Source organism: Lycorma delicatula, chromosome 5 (genome assembly GCF_047948215.1).
Source record: "Lycorma delicatula isolate Av1 chromosome 5, ASM4794821v1, whole genome shotgun sequence".
Classification (NCBI taxonomy): Eukaryota; Metazoa; Arthropoda; class Insecta; order Hemiptera; family Fulgoridae; genus Lycorma; species Lycorma delicatula.
In genome coordinates, this window is record NC_134459.1 from 105,992,223 (window position 1) to 106,012,067 (window position 19,845).

Consider the following 19,845-nt stretch of genomic DNA (forward strand, 5'->3'; position numbering starts at 1 on the left):
TATCACAAACCAATAATCGCAAAATTACACACAGTTTGTCCATTAATTCAGAAAAAACTCGACATTAGTCACATACCTTTAAAAATTCATATTTTATGTAGTAAAATGAAACGGGGAAAAAATCACTTGGTAATTTACTAAAATGTTCTCCTAAACAGAAAACTAAATTTCTAGTTTTCCAACAATATTATCTCTCCGGTTGACTTGTAAACAGCTGATCCTGCTACACAGAGAAACAACTGCAAAAAAAAAATGTTGTCATTAAAAATTGTTATTACTCCTCATTTCCTGACTTTATCTGAGCTCTCCATTAAATAAAAATCTCTTTACCTGGACTCTTCATATTTAAAAAAAAAATTTTCCCTAGATAAAATAGATTAACATAAAAATAAAGATTCAAGTTATAACTTTAAGTAATTTTCATTACAGAGCTGAGCATAGCTGGAGAAGAATCTTCACGATTAACCCGAAATATCTATCTTACAAAGGAAGTAGAATTAAACTTACAGTTTATTTGTCATCAAAAGGAGACGAAGCCATAAGGCATATATATTTTTATGAAATCAAAAAAGCATGAGCGCGGTTACAAAATATCCTAGAAGTATCAGTTAGTCCACACGTTTCAGAGGTTTTCGTCATGAAACAATGTGCCAGTGTTTGATATTTTGTAATTAATATTTTAACCCTCAGGCTATTAGTTAAAATCTTTCTCTTCACTTTTAATTGTGTAATCTTCTATTTGTTATGATTTACAATTTCATTGTTAATTTGTAACAGAATTTAAGAAGAGTATTCAGGGACACATACACAAATAAGAATGAGACATACGGAAGGACGGCACGTAGATCACTGGAGTACAGGATTCAAATTATAATTAAAAGTGAACACCCGCCATCTGACATTACATTGGGTAGAACCCTAGTGAATATTTTATTTGTTCGTGATGCTTGCTCCGAAGTGTTTCATCAGAGTAGGTTTAGATTGTGTAAATTATTTTTAAAAAGTACATACAACACTGTGCGCGCGCGTTAAAACATTCATAAGAAACATTTTGCATAATTTGTAATACGAGTATCATTGAAAAAGCACTAAATTGTACTTCTGAAAAATTGTATGAAAGCATATTTCCAGGTATTTAGAAAATTAATTATGATACAATGATTATGTTTAAATGATTGTTTATTTTATAAAGCTGGTCTATTAGCAATATTAGTTTTTTTAAATTTTTTCGAAGTTTCAGTAGATCACATGCTTCAATGAATATTCCTCTTTATTGCAACTGCACATAAATTTATACCCTCTAAATGAATAGTACAGAAATAAGAATGTTCTGCATATATAGCTTGAATTTAAAAATTAGAGGCATAAGTAAAGATATAATTTGATTTTTTTCCCGCTGCATTTAATTGACTGTAATATTCCTACTGTAGATACTTTTGTTAATAAAAATCATGCCTATGATGTTAATTAGACATAAAAATTGAACTAGTCAATTACGCTGAAACATCTCGGCATTGATCTCAAGATGATTAGTAATCTGTGTAAAATTACGATTTTTTTCTCTTTAAACACGGTGTTTTCAAGTTAGACGTGACAACGAGTTAATGAAATGTAACGTTTCACACTAAAATTCGATTGCCATTCACTAAAGCAGGGAACAACAAATAAAGCTGAACTGCACTCCAGGTAAGTCATGTAATTACCGATCTCGGCAGTTACAAAAATTTGACCTGCTCGCTTTTGTGTAAAATAATAATTAAAGAAAACTGAAAGTAACACTTTAACATAACTGTAGCTTTAAATAACTTCGAGCATTATTTAACTAGAATAGAAACACTACTTATTGTATCCTAATTAATTTTACAAAGTCGTACAATTGTACTAATGCCAATCTATTTTAATCAATCTCGTTCATGCAAGAAGAAGAAGAAAAATAGGCAATAGTACAGATCACTCCCTTGTTTGCAGATTGCAGCACCGGTTGTGCATGGAAAGCTGCAAAAATGGCGGAGGAACAGGTGAGTCCGTAAACAATGTGTAAAAATGCAATAACACTGTTTACTTTTTGTGATTGATTTAAAACCTTATTGAAGTTGATGTAATAAATTGATTAATCGTCGATCGGTTGAGGTGCCTCCGTCGCATTGTGTTTTATAACGTAGAGAAAAACCATAGTTTACTAACATGGCAGAGCGAAAGAGATTGCGGCTTAGGTTTTATTTGTACCGGAATGTGTATTACAAAAGTTTTGTTATGATAGCTTATGTTCTTGAATGTGTGTCATTCTATTCAAAAGCTATTAATTTTATACATTGTAGTTTAGTAACTTTGTTGGAAAAGGTTTTGAGCTTTTAAAAATATAGGCGGTTAAACATTTTTAGAAGGTTGTCAAGGCCGGCCGTTTTATTTTTAATATATAAATGGGAATACGAAATACGAACGTTATAAGTAGTTATTGAAAACCTACCATTTATATACCAAATTTATTTTGTTTTTAGGCTATGTGCGCTGAAAAATTTTTACCTGAGAGAGAAACTATTTTGGTTGTTACTGAACAGATTTAATCACATCTATGAATCCTCATCGAAAAAAATACATTCGTTCGTTCTGTTAGACATAATTTTTCTGGCCCAACTTTATAGATTAAAGAAAAAAATTAGTAAGCATTGTATGTTGAAGTTTGATTGTATGACTGTAATAAATTTCATATTTCAGGATGCTTACTTTTGTGATATTCATGACACCAAATAACCCTGTTTTATGATATTCTTTTCTTGCATTTGAAAACAGTTGAACAGAGAAAGCTTGAATGTATTATTTCTAAGTGACATAATATGTCCTAATATTACATGTAAAAACTAATGCAGCCTTGTGCTACCAAATTTGTTTTAATTACTAGTAGATAATTATTTATATTACATTAGTTATAAGCATCACCATTGATTCTGGAATATCTAAAAAAGAGAGTGAAATAATTAAAAATTGGAAAAATACAGAAATTTTTTTGTTTGTCAAACAATAAGCAAAGAATCTTTTCACTATTCTAACCTTGCAGCAGTTCTTTGTGTATGAAAGGTATATCAGTTTTAACCTTTTCAGTAGTATTATATGTTAAAAATTTATGTAGACAAGTTAAGTTTTAATTAGTCTCAACCAATTTATAAAGGAAGTTTCAAAGCAAGGCAATGACACTCATCTTCAAGAAGTAATTTTATCGTAAAACAGATAGTGCTCCCTTTAGGAAAAATGAAACTTACATAAGTGATATTGGCATGAATTGTTTGTTAGAGCCCAGTTTATGCAAACTTGAAGATTATGTTATAGGACTTTGTAGATGGGATGCCAGGTTCAATTTTTTTTCTCTAAAATAAAAAGTTTTTCAATCATTCTCAAAAGAAAATTCTTTTAATTTACTTGTCATTTAAACTTTATGGTTTGGATTCCAAATATTGTTTAAGTATTTTAACTGTTTAGGAGTAAATTAATATTTTGCAAAGTATGCATTATTAGTCACTTCAAATATTTTTATTGTGTAGTCTCTTACATAAGTTACTTTTCTCATAGTGCAAAACAAATCATGTTTTGTAGTAGAGACATATTTCACGATGTGTGAACTTATTGGGAGGATCATAGGCCTGTCTTGTATGAACAGAGTTAATTAATATTTCTTATAAATAATTAGATTCCTTAGTACTTTACAAATATATTTGTGTTTGCTATAATAATGTTTTTTTTGCAGTTGAATCAGCAATTGATTTATTAATTTTTTTTTCAAATAAGGCATAGGTAATTTTGTTTTAAGTATTTATTAATGTTTTATCCAATTATGTGCCAAAAGTGTATTAAAAAAACAACTCAATTTGCCCTGCTTCTGTAAGTAAAATAAAAACAAGGTATCCAGCACAAAATTATAGCCAAGATTGTCCGTGATTCTGATATTGCGAACAAAGTTTATTTTTTTGCCACAGAAAGCAAAGCAAGCAAGTTTCTTTAAAGTAGTGTATATAGTATTGAAGGAAAGGTAAATGAAAAATAGTTTCTTGGAGTTATTATACTTAAAAAAAATTATATGCAAGTTTATTTGAAACTATTAGATATGGTCATAAGTACTTGTATTGTTAGACTATAATAATAACCTAAGTAAATTGAGTTTTTTTTTAGCATCAGTAAAATTGTTAAAATCATAAATCTTGGGGTTAAAAATATTCTTTAGATTTAAGTTTCTAGTTTTATTTATTTCCTCTAGCTTTGTCATATGTCTTACCTGGTGAAATAAAATTCCTGAAAAGTGATTTTCTGAACAAAAAAATTTAGATTTAGTGATCATAGGCTGCATTTATAAGCCTCACTACAAAGCGATTTATTTTTTATCTCTATATTTAGTTTAATCCTTTTATTGCTAGGCATTTATAAATAAAAAAAAAATCGCTTAAAATGCTAAGTTGTTTAACATTCTGTTTAGTTATTCCTAATAATCCATGAAAAAGATTGATATTTTAAAGATATCATTTTGCTACCATCATTTTAGGATTTGACCATTGTCATTAAAATGTGTCGAACAAAAATTTGAAATATTTTACATAAAAGTTATTTTGAAATTTAGCATTTTTAAAGAAATGATTACCTTATTAATTTTGTTAAAATTATATGGAAATGATAAGAATTCATGAAAATATATGTTGCATAACAGTAACATAACTAGGATTTTATACAAATTTTCTAAATAATTTTTTTTTTCTAAATCTATTCTGATTTTTTAAAATAGTAGTTACTTCTATTTGAAAAGCAGCAGATTTAACATTTGGCTTGGATCATTTGTTCCTTTAAGTAGAAAGTTATTTTTAGAGCAGATTATATTGTCATAAAATTGAATTTTTCATTCTTGCATTGAATTCCAAATTTGTTTTGGTGTGTCATGCGTATCCAGTAATTACTTAGAGTAGAACATTTAATTTCATTTATTCTATGATTGTCTGTTAGTTATTTAAATAATTTCTTGTAGTTCATTTCTTCCTTGTAAATTATCATTAAATTACTTGGTTTTTGCAGTATATTCTTAATTGTTAAAACTGTAATACTTATTTTTTTTATGTCTTTCAGGAGACACCATATTTGTAAATGTTAAAAATACATTGTTATTTTCATGGGTACTAAAATAAAAATACAGTAGTGCTATATCAAAAATTTGATGTAAATATAAAATGATCAGTCATGTCTGTACTGGTAACAGTAAGTTATGTAATGAGCATAATTAAAATTTAACTTTGCTGTATAAGTTAAATTTTGCTGTCTATGAATGTTACACTTTGTAGTGTACAGCACTTTACACACTAATCCATTTACTGTACTAATCCATTATTTAATTTGTTGTAGTTTGTTTTTTTAGAATTATGAAATAAAGATTAAATATTTCAAAAAAAAATAAACTAAAATATTATGAATATGGTAAAACTGCCTTTGCAATTTATCCCTCCATTAGAGACTAAAATCATTATTGCAGTTTGAGCTATAGCCAAACCATTCCTGCTAATTGAATAGTGTGTAAATTTTTAGTTTCTAATACTACATCTATACTTAACGTGGAATATATTAATATATGGAGTGGATATATATAAATATTTTCAGTAGTGAATACTTTTCTTCTAAAAATACTTACAAAAAATTACTGTTTTTAAATATTTTTTTTTAAACATAACAATTTTTAAAAGATCATTTTGGAAATTACAGTGTTAGGACTCCAATAAATGCAAGGGTATTTTTCAAGAAGTTTCCCACAGGCGATCTGTAGTTAGTTGTTAGATGGCGCCACTGAGAGGAAAGAATAAATCGAAATTATAATTAAATTTATATAAGTAACTGAATAAATATATATTTATAAATTTATGTAATAAGTAAATCCAAAATTATATACATAATCTAACCAAACTTAACCTTCGCTTACTAACCTTAACTAGTGAGTGTAGGTTAAGTTTAGTTCAATTATATTTATACTTTTAGATTTATTTATTAAATAAATTTATATATATATATTAAGTTACTAAGATAAATTTATTATACAGTGCACCTTCAATTTATGCGGGTGTTATGTTCTGGAAAATTTCCACATATAATGAAATCTCGTAAATTGAGACTCACGTTTACTGCAGAAATACAGGTTAGGTTAAGTTATACAGTAAATTACTGTACCCAAAAAATACTGTACTTTATTTTATTATTACAGTATCATTGTATTATTTTAATGATATTACAGTACAATGTATGTGTTTAAAAAGAAAAATTATGTACTATTTATTTATTTTCCCCTTTCAGTGGCGCCATCTAACTAACTACAACTGACTTATTACAGATTGACTGTGGGCATTTCTTGAAAAGTACCAAAATAGTTTTCCTTGCAGAGTTTGCTTAATAAAAACTTAAGCATAATCTTTACACGTGTATCTGCCATTCACATTTGCATAATAATTGTAGTTATTTCTTTTGAAAATTACATTTTCACTTATTTTTTTATTTCCTTTTTGCTTCTTTGGTTTTTCTTTTTCTGAACTTTGAATGGAAACATTTATCAAATATAAACATATAAAAAATATTTTCTTTTATAAGAGGGCTAGCAGTATTAGAAACAAAGAAGGTGTTTAATAAAAAATACATCAAAATGCATTTCAAATTATTAAGCCAATTTTCTCTCTGAAATACTACAATATTTTATTATTTTATTCTCTTTCCTCTTTGTAAACACTATTACCAAGGGATTGATTCGAACAATGTAAAAAACAGAAAGAAGTTCTCTCTTAGTTTTCTTTAAAAAAAAAAAATAACTCATTGATAATATCATTCTGTAAAGATATTAAAAAATAAATATTATTAAGATAAAACCCACAATGAAATTAAATTGGATAATTTAATAAATTGAATAAATTTAATAATTAAATAAACTTTACAAGAGGATAATTAAACTTTAAAATATTGATTAGAAAAACTTTCAATCATTCAAAAGTTGTTTTGAAGAAACATATCTACAACAGCACCCCATAGCAGCTTATAACCACAAAACTAATTAAGAACCTGCTCTGAGATGATACCTATGTAATGCAATGAGGTGATTATATAGTGCAAAAACCCGCATCAAAATTGGCCCAGCTGTTTTAGAGAAACAACACCTCTTGGTGGCCTGTAACCGTAAAAAAATGTTTAAGAACAATCTCTGAAGTGATACCTATGTAATGGAAAAAACACATTGAGATCAGTCCAGTAGTTTTTGAGGAAAATGGCAATAGACATACACATGCATGCACACACATATTCACACATCTTACTCCAAATGCATATACTGTCTCCATTCCATCGTGGCTAATAAACATAAAATTTACAAGACTGTTAGTAAATATAAAATTATAAAGAAGTATAGTAAAACAATCAAGATAGGTTTGTGTAGTTCCTATTAATATATGTAAATGTCTGTTATTATTTATTAATTTTATTTTTATTTTTTTGTTGAAAGGGTGAAATTTATCTATATTTATTTTAATAATTAACTTTTAAGGTATTTCTTAGGTGATACTTTAACCAAAATAAAATAATAGAGCAATAAGAGTTTGTTTTTTTTTGGTATGGAGGAGGTTACCTTTTACGATTCATTATGTTGATTCATTTAAGTTTAATATCACTTAGGTGTTGTTTTTTATAATAATTACAAAGTTGTACTAGCATTTGAAGTTTTACATTAAGTAAGGTCTTAATAAATTTTCATTAATCGATTGGTATGTGTGAGACACAACCATCAAAACAGCTTTCAATCTGCCTCAGATGTCTTAGAATGATGTTCTTATTTGATTATGTTGTAAATAAAATCCCAATTTTTATCAAGCTTTTTTACAAACAGTATAATTTAATAATGTTAAACAGTTTATTTTTATAATTAGTTGAATGATAACTATTTTTGCGCTGAATTGCTAATAAATTTATAAATGTTTTTATCCAAGATAATTTCTTATTCATGATATATTTCTTATAATAAAGTAGTTTGATTTAAATCTATGAAATATTGAGGTATCATGCAATTGTTTTAGACATGCAACGTATAATAAATGTGTTTATATTTAAAAAATGAAATTTCATTATTCTTTAAGATTACTAGCTTTTTCATGTATAAAAGTGTACAGTTAAATATTTGTAGCTTTTAGAAGTTTTCATTGACTTTATTTATTTCATTTCAGGAGGTACGCCAGCTGGAACTTCTGTGTAAAGAATTGTATGAATCAACAGATCCAGCTCATCGAGTTGAGGCAGAAAAAGCATTGGTTGGATTTCAAAACGCCCCAGATACTTTATCAAAATGCCAACTGCTGTTGGATAGAGGTGATTCGTGTTATGCGCAGCTATTGGCTGCAACCACTCTTACAAAGTTAGTCTCTCGCAGTGCACAGGGTCTTAGTCTACAACAAAGAGTTGACATTCGTATGTATTTTGTTTTGCATATAATTAACATTAGTATTAAGCTACAAACTCTTAAAAACTTAAAAAGATCATATTTTATTGTACATGTACTTTTATTAAGTTATCAGTAAAGATTTTTTTTAAAATATATTTTTATAGTTACTATGAAATAGAATAAAGAGAAAATATTGTATTCATCAAGTAAACAAGTTAAGCTGGAAGTCTCTTTAGTATTTAGTGATAGCAAACAAAACTTTGCATTTTTTTTGCACACTAATGAAAAATATTGATACAAGAATTTGATTATAATTAATAAAAAATTTCAATAGAAAAGTTGTTTAAAAAATTGTATAAATAATACAAATTTGGGACCCATTTACTCTAATAAAATAACTTGGTCTTGGACTTAGGTAGTATAACAAATGGATTTCAAGAAATAAAGCAAGAGATTTTTCCCTGTCTTTTTTCATAAGCATTAATCTGTATATTCTTTTTATAAAAATAAAAGAATTGTTTTTATACAAAGACCATATAAATTTGAATTGCAATTTTCATTACTTGCTAAATAAAAGAATGCTTAAGTTTTATGCACTGGAACAAGTATTAATTTGTTTATTATTAATTTATTATAAAAGATGGCCTGAAAGCATCAGAAATGTATGAAAGATGAGACATGAATTTGGTATAGAAAATTTGTCCAACATAACTATCCAGTAATGGAGTAAAACTTTTAAAAATATGGCCAAGAACATGTTGACCATGAATCACAATACTGATGCCCAAAAAGATCAACAGAAGAGATCACCTTAGTTAACATTAATAATAATTTACAGTATGGGATATTGTTCCTAAATTAAATAGCACGTAATGCTGATAGTATAATCAGAAATCAATTTCAGTGTTGAAAAGTATTTATTTGTACATTGTACATCCACACACTAGAGTAGATGCCAAGAATGCTGTTACCATTCTTCATATCCATTCTTGTGTATGGGTGACCACAGGCATACATGCTTACAGCTGGCTCAATTACTGCTGATCATGAAGAAGAGGGGGGATGACTTTTTGCAGTCTTTTGGTTATTATTGATGAAACTTGTGGTTATCATGGGCTTTCTAACAGTTCTGTTAGCTTTCTAACAGAACCACAGATATATAGACAGAGTATTTCTCCAGCTTATTGAACAGCCCAGTTAATACAGCCACTATAAAAGAGGCAGCATTATGTCTGTTTCTTACAGGACAATTTGTATGTGCATCTCATTTGTACATTGGCAACAGTTCAGAGAGTGAATCCATCTACCAATTTGTTTTGATGCATCGGTCAGTTCTGTACTTTTTTGAGATTTGAAGATACTTTCTTTTTAAATATATCAAGTTCAAACAAAATTCTCATTAATTTGCTTAAAATGGATTAATATTTTATGTCTTAAGCATATTCTATCTTGTACTAAGAAAATTCCTCGCAAAACTAACCGAATTTAAAATTGACAAAATCTCAACTTTACAAACTTTTTTTTTAAAGAAAAAATTGGTGACTTCAAAAATCTTTTTGAGGTAAATTCTTCATGTGAGACTACTTCCTAAAAAGTTTGAGAACTGTGTCATACCCTTGAATTTTCAAGGGATATACTAGTGAAAATAAAGATGTAACTGATCTAGATCAAAGATTAAGATGCTGTCATTCATTTTATTTGTTAATTAATGTCTACCTTGTTTACAGGTAATTATATCCTCAATTATTTGGCTACCCGTCCAAAACTACCAAATTTTGTAATTCAAGCTTTGGTTACACTGTTTGCCAGAATATCAAAACTAGGTTGGTTTGATAGTGATAAAGATGAATATGTATTTAGGAATGTTGTTACAGATGTCAGTAAATTTTTACAGGTAAGTTCTTTTATTAACGTTTAAATTCATATGTTATTTATTATTATATAATATATAATTTTAAGTAAAAATCATCATTAAACACACCAAAATAGCTAGCATTTGGAATCTCAAAAACCTAACTTTACTTATCTTTTACGTTGATATTATTAATAAATATAAACTTACATATTGCTGCAGTTAGCAATCTTTTTCAATAATAAAAATGTCCTCACGTATATATATAATAAAGGCTACAGTGTCTGTCAGATTGTGTGATAAAAAATGGTTTGTGTTGTTTATGAATGATTTTTAAAGTAATCCAATATAATTATTATTGATTATTAAGAATTTAATAAGGTGCTGGAATTACTAAGTATTCCTATTTATAGTGGTCATCATGAAAGATGGCACTTGTGTTTAAACTATTGTATTTCAGTGCAAAAAAATACCACAATAAAAATGGAGATATCATTGGAAACTGTGCAATTATTTTTGTTCTAACTGGATTCAGCCGATTTTAGTTACCATAATTCATTTGAAAGTTAGGGGCGTGAAAAACAGAAAACTTACATTTTTTTTGAAAACATCAACTTTGAATTACTTTAAAATCAAAACCGATAAGCATTTTATAATTTTGAGGTAGATTAAATGATTATTTCTTAATTATAATTAAGATTTAGCCCAAACTACTATTATTTAAGCATGCAGAGTTATTTTACAAGACATCCTTATGTTTAGTTTCAATAACTATTTTATATAGTAGGAATTAGTGAGGTTCGGTGGCAAGAGGAAGGCGACTTTTGGACAGGTGACTTTAGAGTAATTAACTCAGCGTCAAATAATGGGCAGGCAGGAGTAGGTTTCGTGATGAACAAGAAGATAGGGAGGAGAGTGGAGTATTTCAAGACGCATAGCAATAGAGTCATTGTAATAAGGATAAAATCAAAACCTAAACCGACGATTGTTAACGTCTATATGCCTACAAGCGCCCATGATGATGATGATGAGGTAGAATGTGTATACGAAGAGATTGATGAAGCAATTAAACACGTAAAAGGAGATGAAAATTTAATAATAGTTGGAGATTGGAATGCAAGCATTGGAAAAGGCAAGGAAGGAAATATAGTGGGTGAATATGGGCTAGACAAAAGGAATGAAAGAGGGGACCGACTTATAGAGTTTTGCACGAAGTATAATTTAGTAATTGCCAACACCCAATTTAAAAATCATAATAGAAGAATATACACTTGGAAAAAGCCAGGCGATACTGCAAGGTATCAGATACATTATATCATGGTTAAGCAAAGATGTAGAAATCAACTCGTTGACTGCAAAACTTACCCTGGAGCAGACATTGATAGTGACCGTAATTTGGTGATAATGAAATGTAGATTGGGGTTTAAAAACCTGAAGAAAAGGTGTCAGATGAATCTGTGGAATTTAGAGAAGCTTGAGGAAGAGGAGGTAAAGAAGATTTTTGAGGAGGACATCGCAAGAGGTCTTGAGTAAAAAAGTTAAGGTAGAAAATGTAGAAGAAGAATGGGAGAATGTTAAAAAGGAAATTCTTAAATCAGCAGAAGCAAACTTAGGCGGATTAAAGAGAACTGGTAGAAAACCTTGGGTTTCAGACGATATATTGCAGCTGATGGATGAACGTAGAAAATATAAGAATGCTAGTGATGAAGAAAGTAAAAGGAACTATCGGCAATTAAGAAATGCTATAAACAGGAAGTGCAAACTGGCGAAAGAAGAGTGGATTAAAGAAAAGTGTTCAGAAGTGGAAAGAAAAATGAACATTGGTAAAATAGACGGAGCATACAGGAAAGTTAAGGAAAATTTTGGGGTACATAAATTAAAATCTAATAATGTGTTAAATAAAGATGGTACACCAATATATAATACGAAAGGTAAAGTCGATAGATGGGTGGAATATATTGAAGAGTTATACGGAGGAAATGAATTAGAAAATGGTGTTATAGAGGAAGAAGAGGAAGTTGAGGAGGATGAAATGGGAGAAACAATACTGAGATCTGAATTTAAGAGAGCATTAAAAGATTTAAATGGCAGAAAGGCTCCTGGAATAGACGGAATACCTGTAGAATTACTGCGCAGTGCAGGTGAGGAAGCGATTGATAGATTATACAAACTGGTGTGTAATATTTATGAAAAAGGGGAATTTCCGTCAGACTTCAAAAAAAGTGTTACAGTAATGATACCAAAGAAAGCAGGGGCAGATAAATGTGAAGAATACAGAACAATTAGTTTAACCAGTCATGCATCAAAAATCTTAACTAGAATTCTATACAGAAGAATTGAGAGGAGAGTGGAGGAAGTGTTAGGAGAAGACCAATTTGGTTTCAGGAAAAGTATAGGGACAAGGGAAGCAATCTTATGCCTCAGATTAATAGTAGAAGGAAGATTAAAGAAAAACAAACCAACATACTTGGCGTTTATAGACCTAGAAAAGGCATTCGATAACGTAGACTGGAATAAAATGTTCAGCATTTTAAAAAAATTAGGGTTCAAATACAGAGATAGAAGAACAATTGCTAACATGTACAGGAACCAAACAGCAACAGTAACAATTGAAGAACATAAGAAAGAAGCCATAATAAGAAAGGGAGTCCGACAAGGATGTTCTCTATCTCCGTTACTTTTTAATCTTTACATGGAACTAGCAGTTAATGATGTTAAAGAACAATTTAGATTCGGAGTAACAGTACAAGGTGAAAAGATAAAGATGCTACGATTTGCTGATGATATAGTAATTCTAGCCGAGAATAAAAAGGATTTAGAAGAAACAATGAACGGCATAGATGAAGTCCTACGCAAGAACTATCGCATGAAAATAAACAAGAACAAAACAAAAGTAATGAAATGTAGTAGAAATAACAAAGATGGACCACTGAATGTGAAAGTAGGAGGAGAAAAGATTATGGAGGTAGAAGAATTTTGTTATTTGGGAAGTTGAATTACTAAAGATGGACGAAGCAGGAGCGATATAAAATGCCGAATAGCACAAGCTAAACGAGCCTTCAGTAAGAAATATAATTTGTTTACATCAAAAATTAATTTAAATGTCAGGAAAAGATTTTTGAATGTGTATGTTTGGAGTGTCGCTTTATATGGAAGTGAAACTTGGACGATCGGAGTATCTGAGAAGAAAAGATTAGAAGCTTTTGAAATGTGGTGCTATAGGAGAATGTTAAAAATCAGATGGGTGGATAAAGTGACAAATGAACAGGTATTGCGGCAAATAGATGAAGAAAAAAGCATTTGGAAAAATATAGTTAAAAGAAGAGACAGACTTATAGGCCACATACTAAGGCATCCTGGAATAGTCGCTTTAATATTGGAAGGACAGGTAGAAGGGAAAAATTGTGTAGGCAGGCCACGTTTGGAATATGTAAAACAAATTGTTGGGGATGTAGGATGTAGAGGGTATACTGAAATGAAATGACTAGCACTAGATAGGGAATCTTGGAGAGCTGCATCAAACCAGTCAAATGACTGAAGACAAAAAAAAACTATTTTATGGGAAAAACCCGTTGTTGTAATCCTTGAAACAATTTGGTTAAGATGACTGTATTTTGAAAATAAAGTATTTAATATTATGCTTTTAATTGAGGTGGGAAAGCTATGAAATGATCATTCAAAAAGTATGTGCATCCTTTTCATTGCTATACAGGCCAGCATCATGCAGGCATGGTTTAATATTGCCTTTCACACAGTTTTATCAGATTACTTTATACTTCATTAATATTATAAATTATAATTTTTGTAACTACTATTATTACTACTGTTAGTGTTGTTATTTTTATTTTTATAATTATTCACAATATTTCTATCAAAGAGAATTGTATAAACAGAATAACAGATTACAAAAAGGCATTAAAACCATATCAGTAAACATACAATTTAATATAACATTGAAATTTAAAAAAAAAAATGAAATACTGCTTCCGCATTATTTATTTTTAATATTTTATTACAGTAGTAGTGAAAACTATTTCATAGAAGTCCAGGTAAATGAAGTTAAGATCCTCAGTTTGAAATCATTCAAAAATTTGTAAAAATTGTTTGTAATAATTACTTACAGAACTTAATCTAAAAGTCATTCCTCAAAGGCTTCATCATCCTCTTCTTGAATTTAACAAAGTTAATCGTGCTACAGAATTCAAAGTCAGATAGCTTTTGAAAAAAATGTATACACATTGTAGTTACATTTCAAGAACCACACTTGATTGTATGGACATGTCTTTTGGAAAACGTAGGTGTTTCTATCTCATTCATATTACACTAAAGATACTCTTAGAATAATCAAAAAAAACAAAAAAATCTTTAACTTATAACCCGATAAAAAATGCAAATAACATACTATTCTAAACTGTCTTTGACATAACACGACACCTTAAATAAACTTGTTAAGAAACTGACACAAACTGAACATGTGGAAATCAAAAATCCAACTAATTTATTAGATATCACAACTCAGGGCTTAATGAACCCATCAGAATGAAGACTGGCATTGCAATTAATTTATACTAATATACTATGACATCATAATATGTAAGATAATATAAATAATATATTGAAAATAATATGTAAGATATAATAAAGTAAGAACATAAAGATATAGCAATAATAACATTTGCAGTTCAGGAAGTTATGAATCATCCACTATAGCATTATCTGCTGTTGCACAACAGTCTCTTACCCATGAACAGGAGCATAAATTTAATTCTATTAGGTCTACATCAGTATTCAATAATAATTCAGAAAACAATGCTTAAAAACAACCGTGTTTCTTAACAGTTTCATTATTTTTATTAATTATATATCATTTTATTATTTGTTTTATAAACCTAAAGGAAGGCACCTTTTTTATTCCGTGCATGACTTGAAATATACTCGTAATTGCATTAATATATTAATTTTTGTATAATGTAACTAGCCGCTCGGCCCGGGTTTGCTTGACCTCCCAGCCAGGCCTCGCTTCGCTCGGCACTTTGGTTTTTCAGTTCTTTTTTCAACTGAAACATTTTTGACGTTATCAACTTTACTCCAAGTTAAGAGCTTAATGTTTTTAGAAAAAATGTCATGCAATTTAGATACGTTATCTGATAACAGAAAATCCATTTTTTTTTTTTTTTCCGACATGGGGGCTGTGCCCCCAAACCTAATCGCATTGCCCATTGCTCAGTTGTTTCTCAATTGCTAAGTTTCAATTGATTTAGCGCACATGCATATGTAATTTTTACGATTCATTAATTTACAATTTTTTACAGCTATTTAACAACATAAATAAATAGCTGCTTTTGTTTATCATGTGTGTGTTACTAATTTAAAGTGTGTAAAGTATTTAACTGCAATCTTTTAAATTCTGTGATCTTTTTTCAAAACATCATACCATGCCTAAAGGACATTCTTCAATTGGGAGAAATACAAAAAAAGCATGTATGATGAAAACTGTTCATGCGCCAGAGACTGAAGACGAATGACAGTCAAGATTGGAAAGTGACCGCTTAGGAATAACTGTACATTAAAACTTCAGCCCTTTTCAAAATTAATCAATTCAGTGTTGAAAATAAAGTTAGCTAAAAATTAAATTTTTCTTGAAAATCAGTCATTTTGAAAATTAATTAAGCTTTAAGGAAGAAATAAAGTGTTTTAAATTTTGTTGTAAAATTTTCATTATGTCGAAGGTCCAAAAAAATTAGCCTACGTTCACCGCAGGGCTTCAAAATGTTGGCTAAAAATTAAATTTTTCTTGAAAATCAAAGTCATTTTAAAAATTAAATAAGGTTTAGGGAAGAAATAAAGTGTTTTAAATTTTGTTATGTCGGAGGTCCAAAAAAATTAGCCTATGTTCACCACCGCAGGCCTCCAAAGTGTAGGCGTGCAAAATTTTAGACAAATCTGTCTGGTAGATCTGAAGTTAAGTTGGAACTGACAGACAAACAAATATTAATTTTTATATATATATATTTATTAACATGTACTGGTTAAAACATAGTGCTATAAAGGATTCACAGAATACAAGCAGAAGGTATGTAGTGGTTGAGACTGTACTGCTCGTTGAGATGTTTTCTTCAGTCCATCATATTTTGCCACATTTTTAAATCGATTTTTGTGATCCTGTAAATGATCCTCACCATAAAACATGAATTTATTAATTTAAACTCTACAAATATGAATTCTGCAAAATTAATGAATATTAGCAAAAATTTATTTTTTTTATACTTAATGTTAACCTAAATATGATGGTTTTACTTGAAACAACCTATATGCTTAAATAATAGTAGTTTTTACTAAAGCTTAATTATAATTATTCATAAACAATTGTTTAATATACTTCAAAAGTAGAATCTCGATTGGTTTTGATTTAATAATAATTCAAGGTTGATGTTCTCAAAAAAAGTGCAAAAAGTAGTGAGTGAGTTTTCCGCTTTTTAAAACGAATTTTAACTAATTTTCAAACGAATGATAGTAACTAAAATCAGCCAAATCCAGTTAGTGCAAAAATTTTGCACTTTTCAGTATGACACCTTCATTTTTATTGTGAATTTTTTTTTTAACTGAAATACAATAGTTTAAACACAAGCGCCATCTTTCATGATGACCACTGTAGCATTACAGATAGATCTTCAGAACTATAGCAGTTCGATTTCAGATCATGTTTACTAAGTATCATAATAAATGAAATTTCTTGATGAATTTTATATAAATGTATTTTTTATCGGGTTTTTTCAGGGCTCTGTTGAGCATTGTATGATTGGTGTTCAGTTATTATCACAGTTAACTTGTGAGATGAATCAAATATCAGAAGCTGATGCTAATAGATCTCTTACAAAACACAGAAAAATTGCATCTTCATTTAGAGATACACAGCTTTTTGAAATTTTTAGAATTTCTTGCACACTATTAACAACTGCCAGTGAAAATTGTAAAAGTCTTAATTTTAGTGATGAAGCACAAGTAAGTAAATTTATATTTGAAATTGTATTTATTTTTTATTTCTTTACTACTGTTAGAAAAGTAAAGATTCTACTTAATTTTTAATACAGAAAATTTTATTTAGGCCTTCTCTTTGCATTTCATATTTAGAAATATGTTAGTTTTTATAACTTATTTTCCTTGATCTGTTTGAAAACAGCATGAGTTGTAAATAATGGTTTAAGTAAGACTAAAATTTTTATTTCTACTTATTGCTTCTAAAAGATATTTTATAGTTTCTTCCATGTTTATCCATCATGAAACTTAACTTAAAAGGCTGTACAAAATTAAAACATATTAACTCTCACAGTAGTTGATTGTTTTTAAAACTACTACTAAAGTATAAAAACTAAATTTTAGTGTAGGTTTTTTTTATTTCTCCAGTTGTAATCTTACAAAAAATTTTCAAAAGTACCAGTTTTATTTATTTTGTGCAAACTTAAAAGCTTTAAGTTTATTGATAGCTTTATTTAAGCTAAGTTTGATAGAAATATTTAAGTTTATTAATAGCTTTAAGTTAAATTTTATAAATTTATTACCTTTTTTATTTTTTATTAGGGTTCAGGAAAGGAATCTTAACTATTTTTATCATGTAGAAAATTTTGATATTCACTAATTTGATTAATCATTATGATAAATTCATTTTAAGTAAGTATTTTGTCATAAAGGATTATTTAAGTATTTAAAAATGTTTAAGCATTGTCATAAAAAATGTGTTAATTATCATGAGGATAACTTTTCAGTATTTTTAAATATTGTGTTTAATAATGTAGAAAAATTGTGATACATTATGTAGAAAAAGTTATGTACCTAGTGTCATTTATTAAAGTTATTCTGGTGTTATTGCCATGCAATAGGGAAAGAATATAACTGGTGAGAACTTTTTATGACTTAATTGAATAGGTCAGAGCTCTTCAAAGAGGGGGGAGGTCACACAATGTTTTAAGAACATTACTAATTGCAAAGTAATGATATATAGAACATTTAAAACAATAGAGAAAAATATCCAAATATATGACTTTAAGGTAAGTATAAGAAAGTGTCTATAACATGTGGCAGCAAAATCTTTCGGCTGTATGTGCCATAGTATTATGTAGTGAGATCACCAGAACTATGAAATAATTGTAACCATTATTCTCAGTAGTGCTTGAGCAGCCGTTATACAGCTCCTAATGTGTTCCATGATTTTTTTTCAACACACCATTTTCATAAATGCATTGTTGAAATAATTGGTGGATATTTTTAAAGTGATTTTATGATTTGTTTTTTTTATCATAATAATCCAGTCGAGTACTAATTAAAAAACAAATGAATCCAAAACATATTTTTACACATTTGTATATGTGTACGTATTGACACCCAATGTGTAATTTGTGTTGTGGTGTAAAGGGGGGGGGGGGGGGTTGATAAGTCAGATATAAAATATAATATTTTTCACAGAAGAGTCCCTGATATAAATTTTCTCTTTGCTCCAACTGTTCATTCAAAAAATTATTGTGAGGTTGTAAAATGTTTTAAAAATGTATAATAATGTTTTATTTGTGAAGAATTTTTTCAGTTCCTCTGCAGTATGTTAGCCAGTATAAGTAAAACTAATTATAATTAATATTAGTTCATACATTAATTTTCAGTTGTTTTATTGAGCTCTTGTTTAGCATTAAGTTTTACAAAGGATTTTTGTAAATATTCAGAATTATTGCTTTATATAAATTGTTTTTGTATAATTCATTCCAGCGAGTGATTACTTTTACTGTTCTAAATGATGCAGCTGTGTCACTATTATATTATCACTGAGGGCAGTTAATCTACTTTGATAAAGTTTCCTGTAATAAGGATAAACACTTGAAACAATACTGTTTTTTAAAATAATGGTTTAAAAATAATTACTAATATTTCCTATGTCATTTATTATCTAAAAGGAAAAGGATTTTTTGTAATAAACTAAGCTACAGCTCCAATATTAGTATTTATTTTAGTGTTTAGTTTATTGCTACCAGTAGTAAACTGTTGAAGTATAAACTGATATAATATTTTGAAAGGTTACTACCTTTCAAGTAGTGTTATTTTATTTGGTTTTGTGTGGAGTTTTTAAGTTGAGCGTTCCATTTTTCATGTTAATATTTAGAATCCTTTAAGGTTAGGCCACAAAATTCCCAAATTCTTTAAATAAAAAGTGTTCTGTTTATCTTAAAAGCTACTTGCCCTTGTTGACTTAAAATAGCCCCTCCACTTTGAATATACCATTTCTTCCATCCTTCAAAACATTTCTGGAACTCTTCATTCTAGACACTATACAGTTTGGCTACTGAGCTTCAGATGCTTTTTACTGATAGCCTCATGAAGGCATTTCATTACTTAAAGGCAGTGCTTCGTATTTACTGACTTTCCTTCTACAAGAATTTATGATAGACAATGCCCTCACAGTAAAAAAAAAAAGAGTGAAGACATAACTAATGTTTTACTATAAACAGTCTTGCTTTTTTCGTAGTGCTTTTTGTATTGAACTTTTGAACTTTTTGTAAATTGAACTTTTGTATTGACATTC

The 19,845-nt window shown here is 28.7% G+C and overlaps 2 protein-coding genes across 3 annotated transcripts in view; one reads left to right on the plus strand and one right to left on the minus strand.

Moving 5' to 3' along the window:
- Positions 1–236, minus strand: part of Sfxn2 (sideroflexin 2) — a 41,993-nt gene extending 41,757 nt beyond the window's left edge. Inside the window, exon 1 of the mRNA XM_075366804.1 lies at positions 77–236. The gene's annotated coding sequence lies outside the window, so the exon portion shown is untranslated. The remainder of the gene's footprint in view (positions 1–76) is intronic.
- A 1,721-nt stretch (positions 237–1,957) lies between these two features.
- Positions 1,958–19,845, plus strand: part of Ranbp16 (Ran-binding protein 16) — an 85,471-nt gene continuing 67,583 nt past the window's right edge. For both annotated transcript variants that reach the window (XM_075366806.1, XM_075366807.1), the window contains exons 1-4: positions 1,958–2,018; positions 8,214–8,454; positions 10,156–10,322; positions 17,058–17,282. In XM_075366806.1, coding sequence (XP_075222921.1) covers positions 2,004–2,018; positions 8,214–8,454; positions 10,156–10,322; positions 17,058–17,282 — 648 coding nt within the window. In that variant the 5' untranslated portion in view covers positions 1,958–2,003. The remainder of the gene's footprint in view (positions 2,019–8,213; positions 8,455–10,155; positions 10,323–17,057; positions 17,283–19,845) is intronic.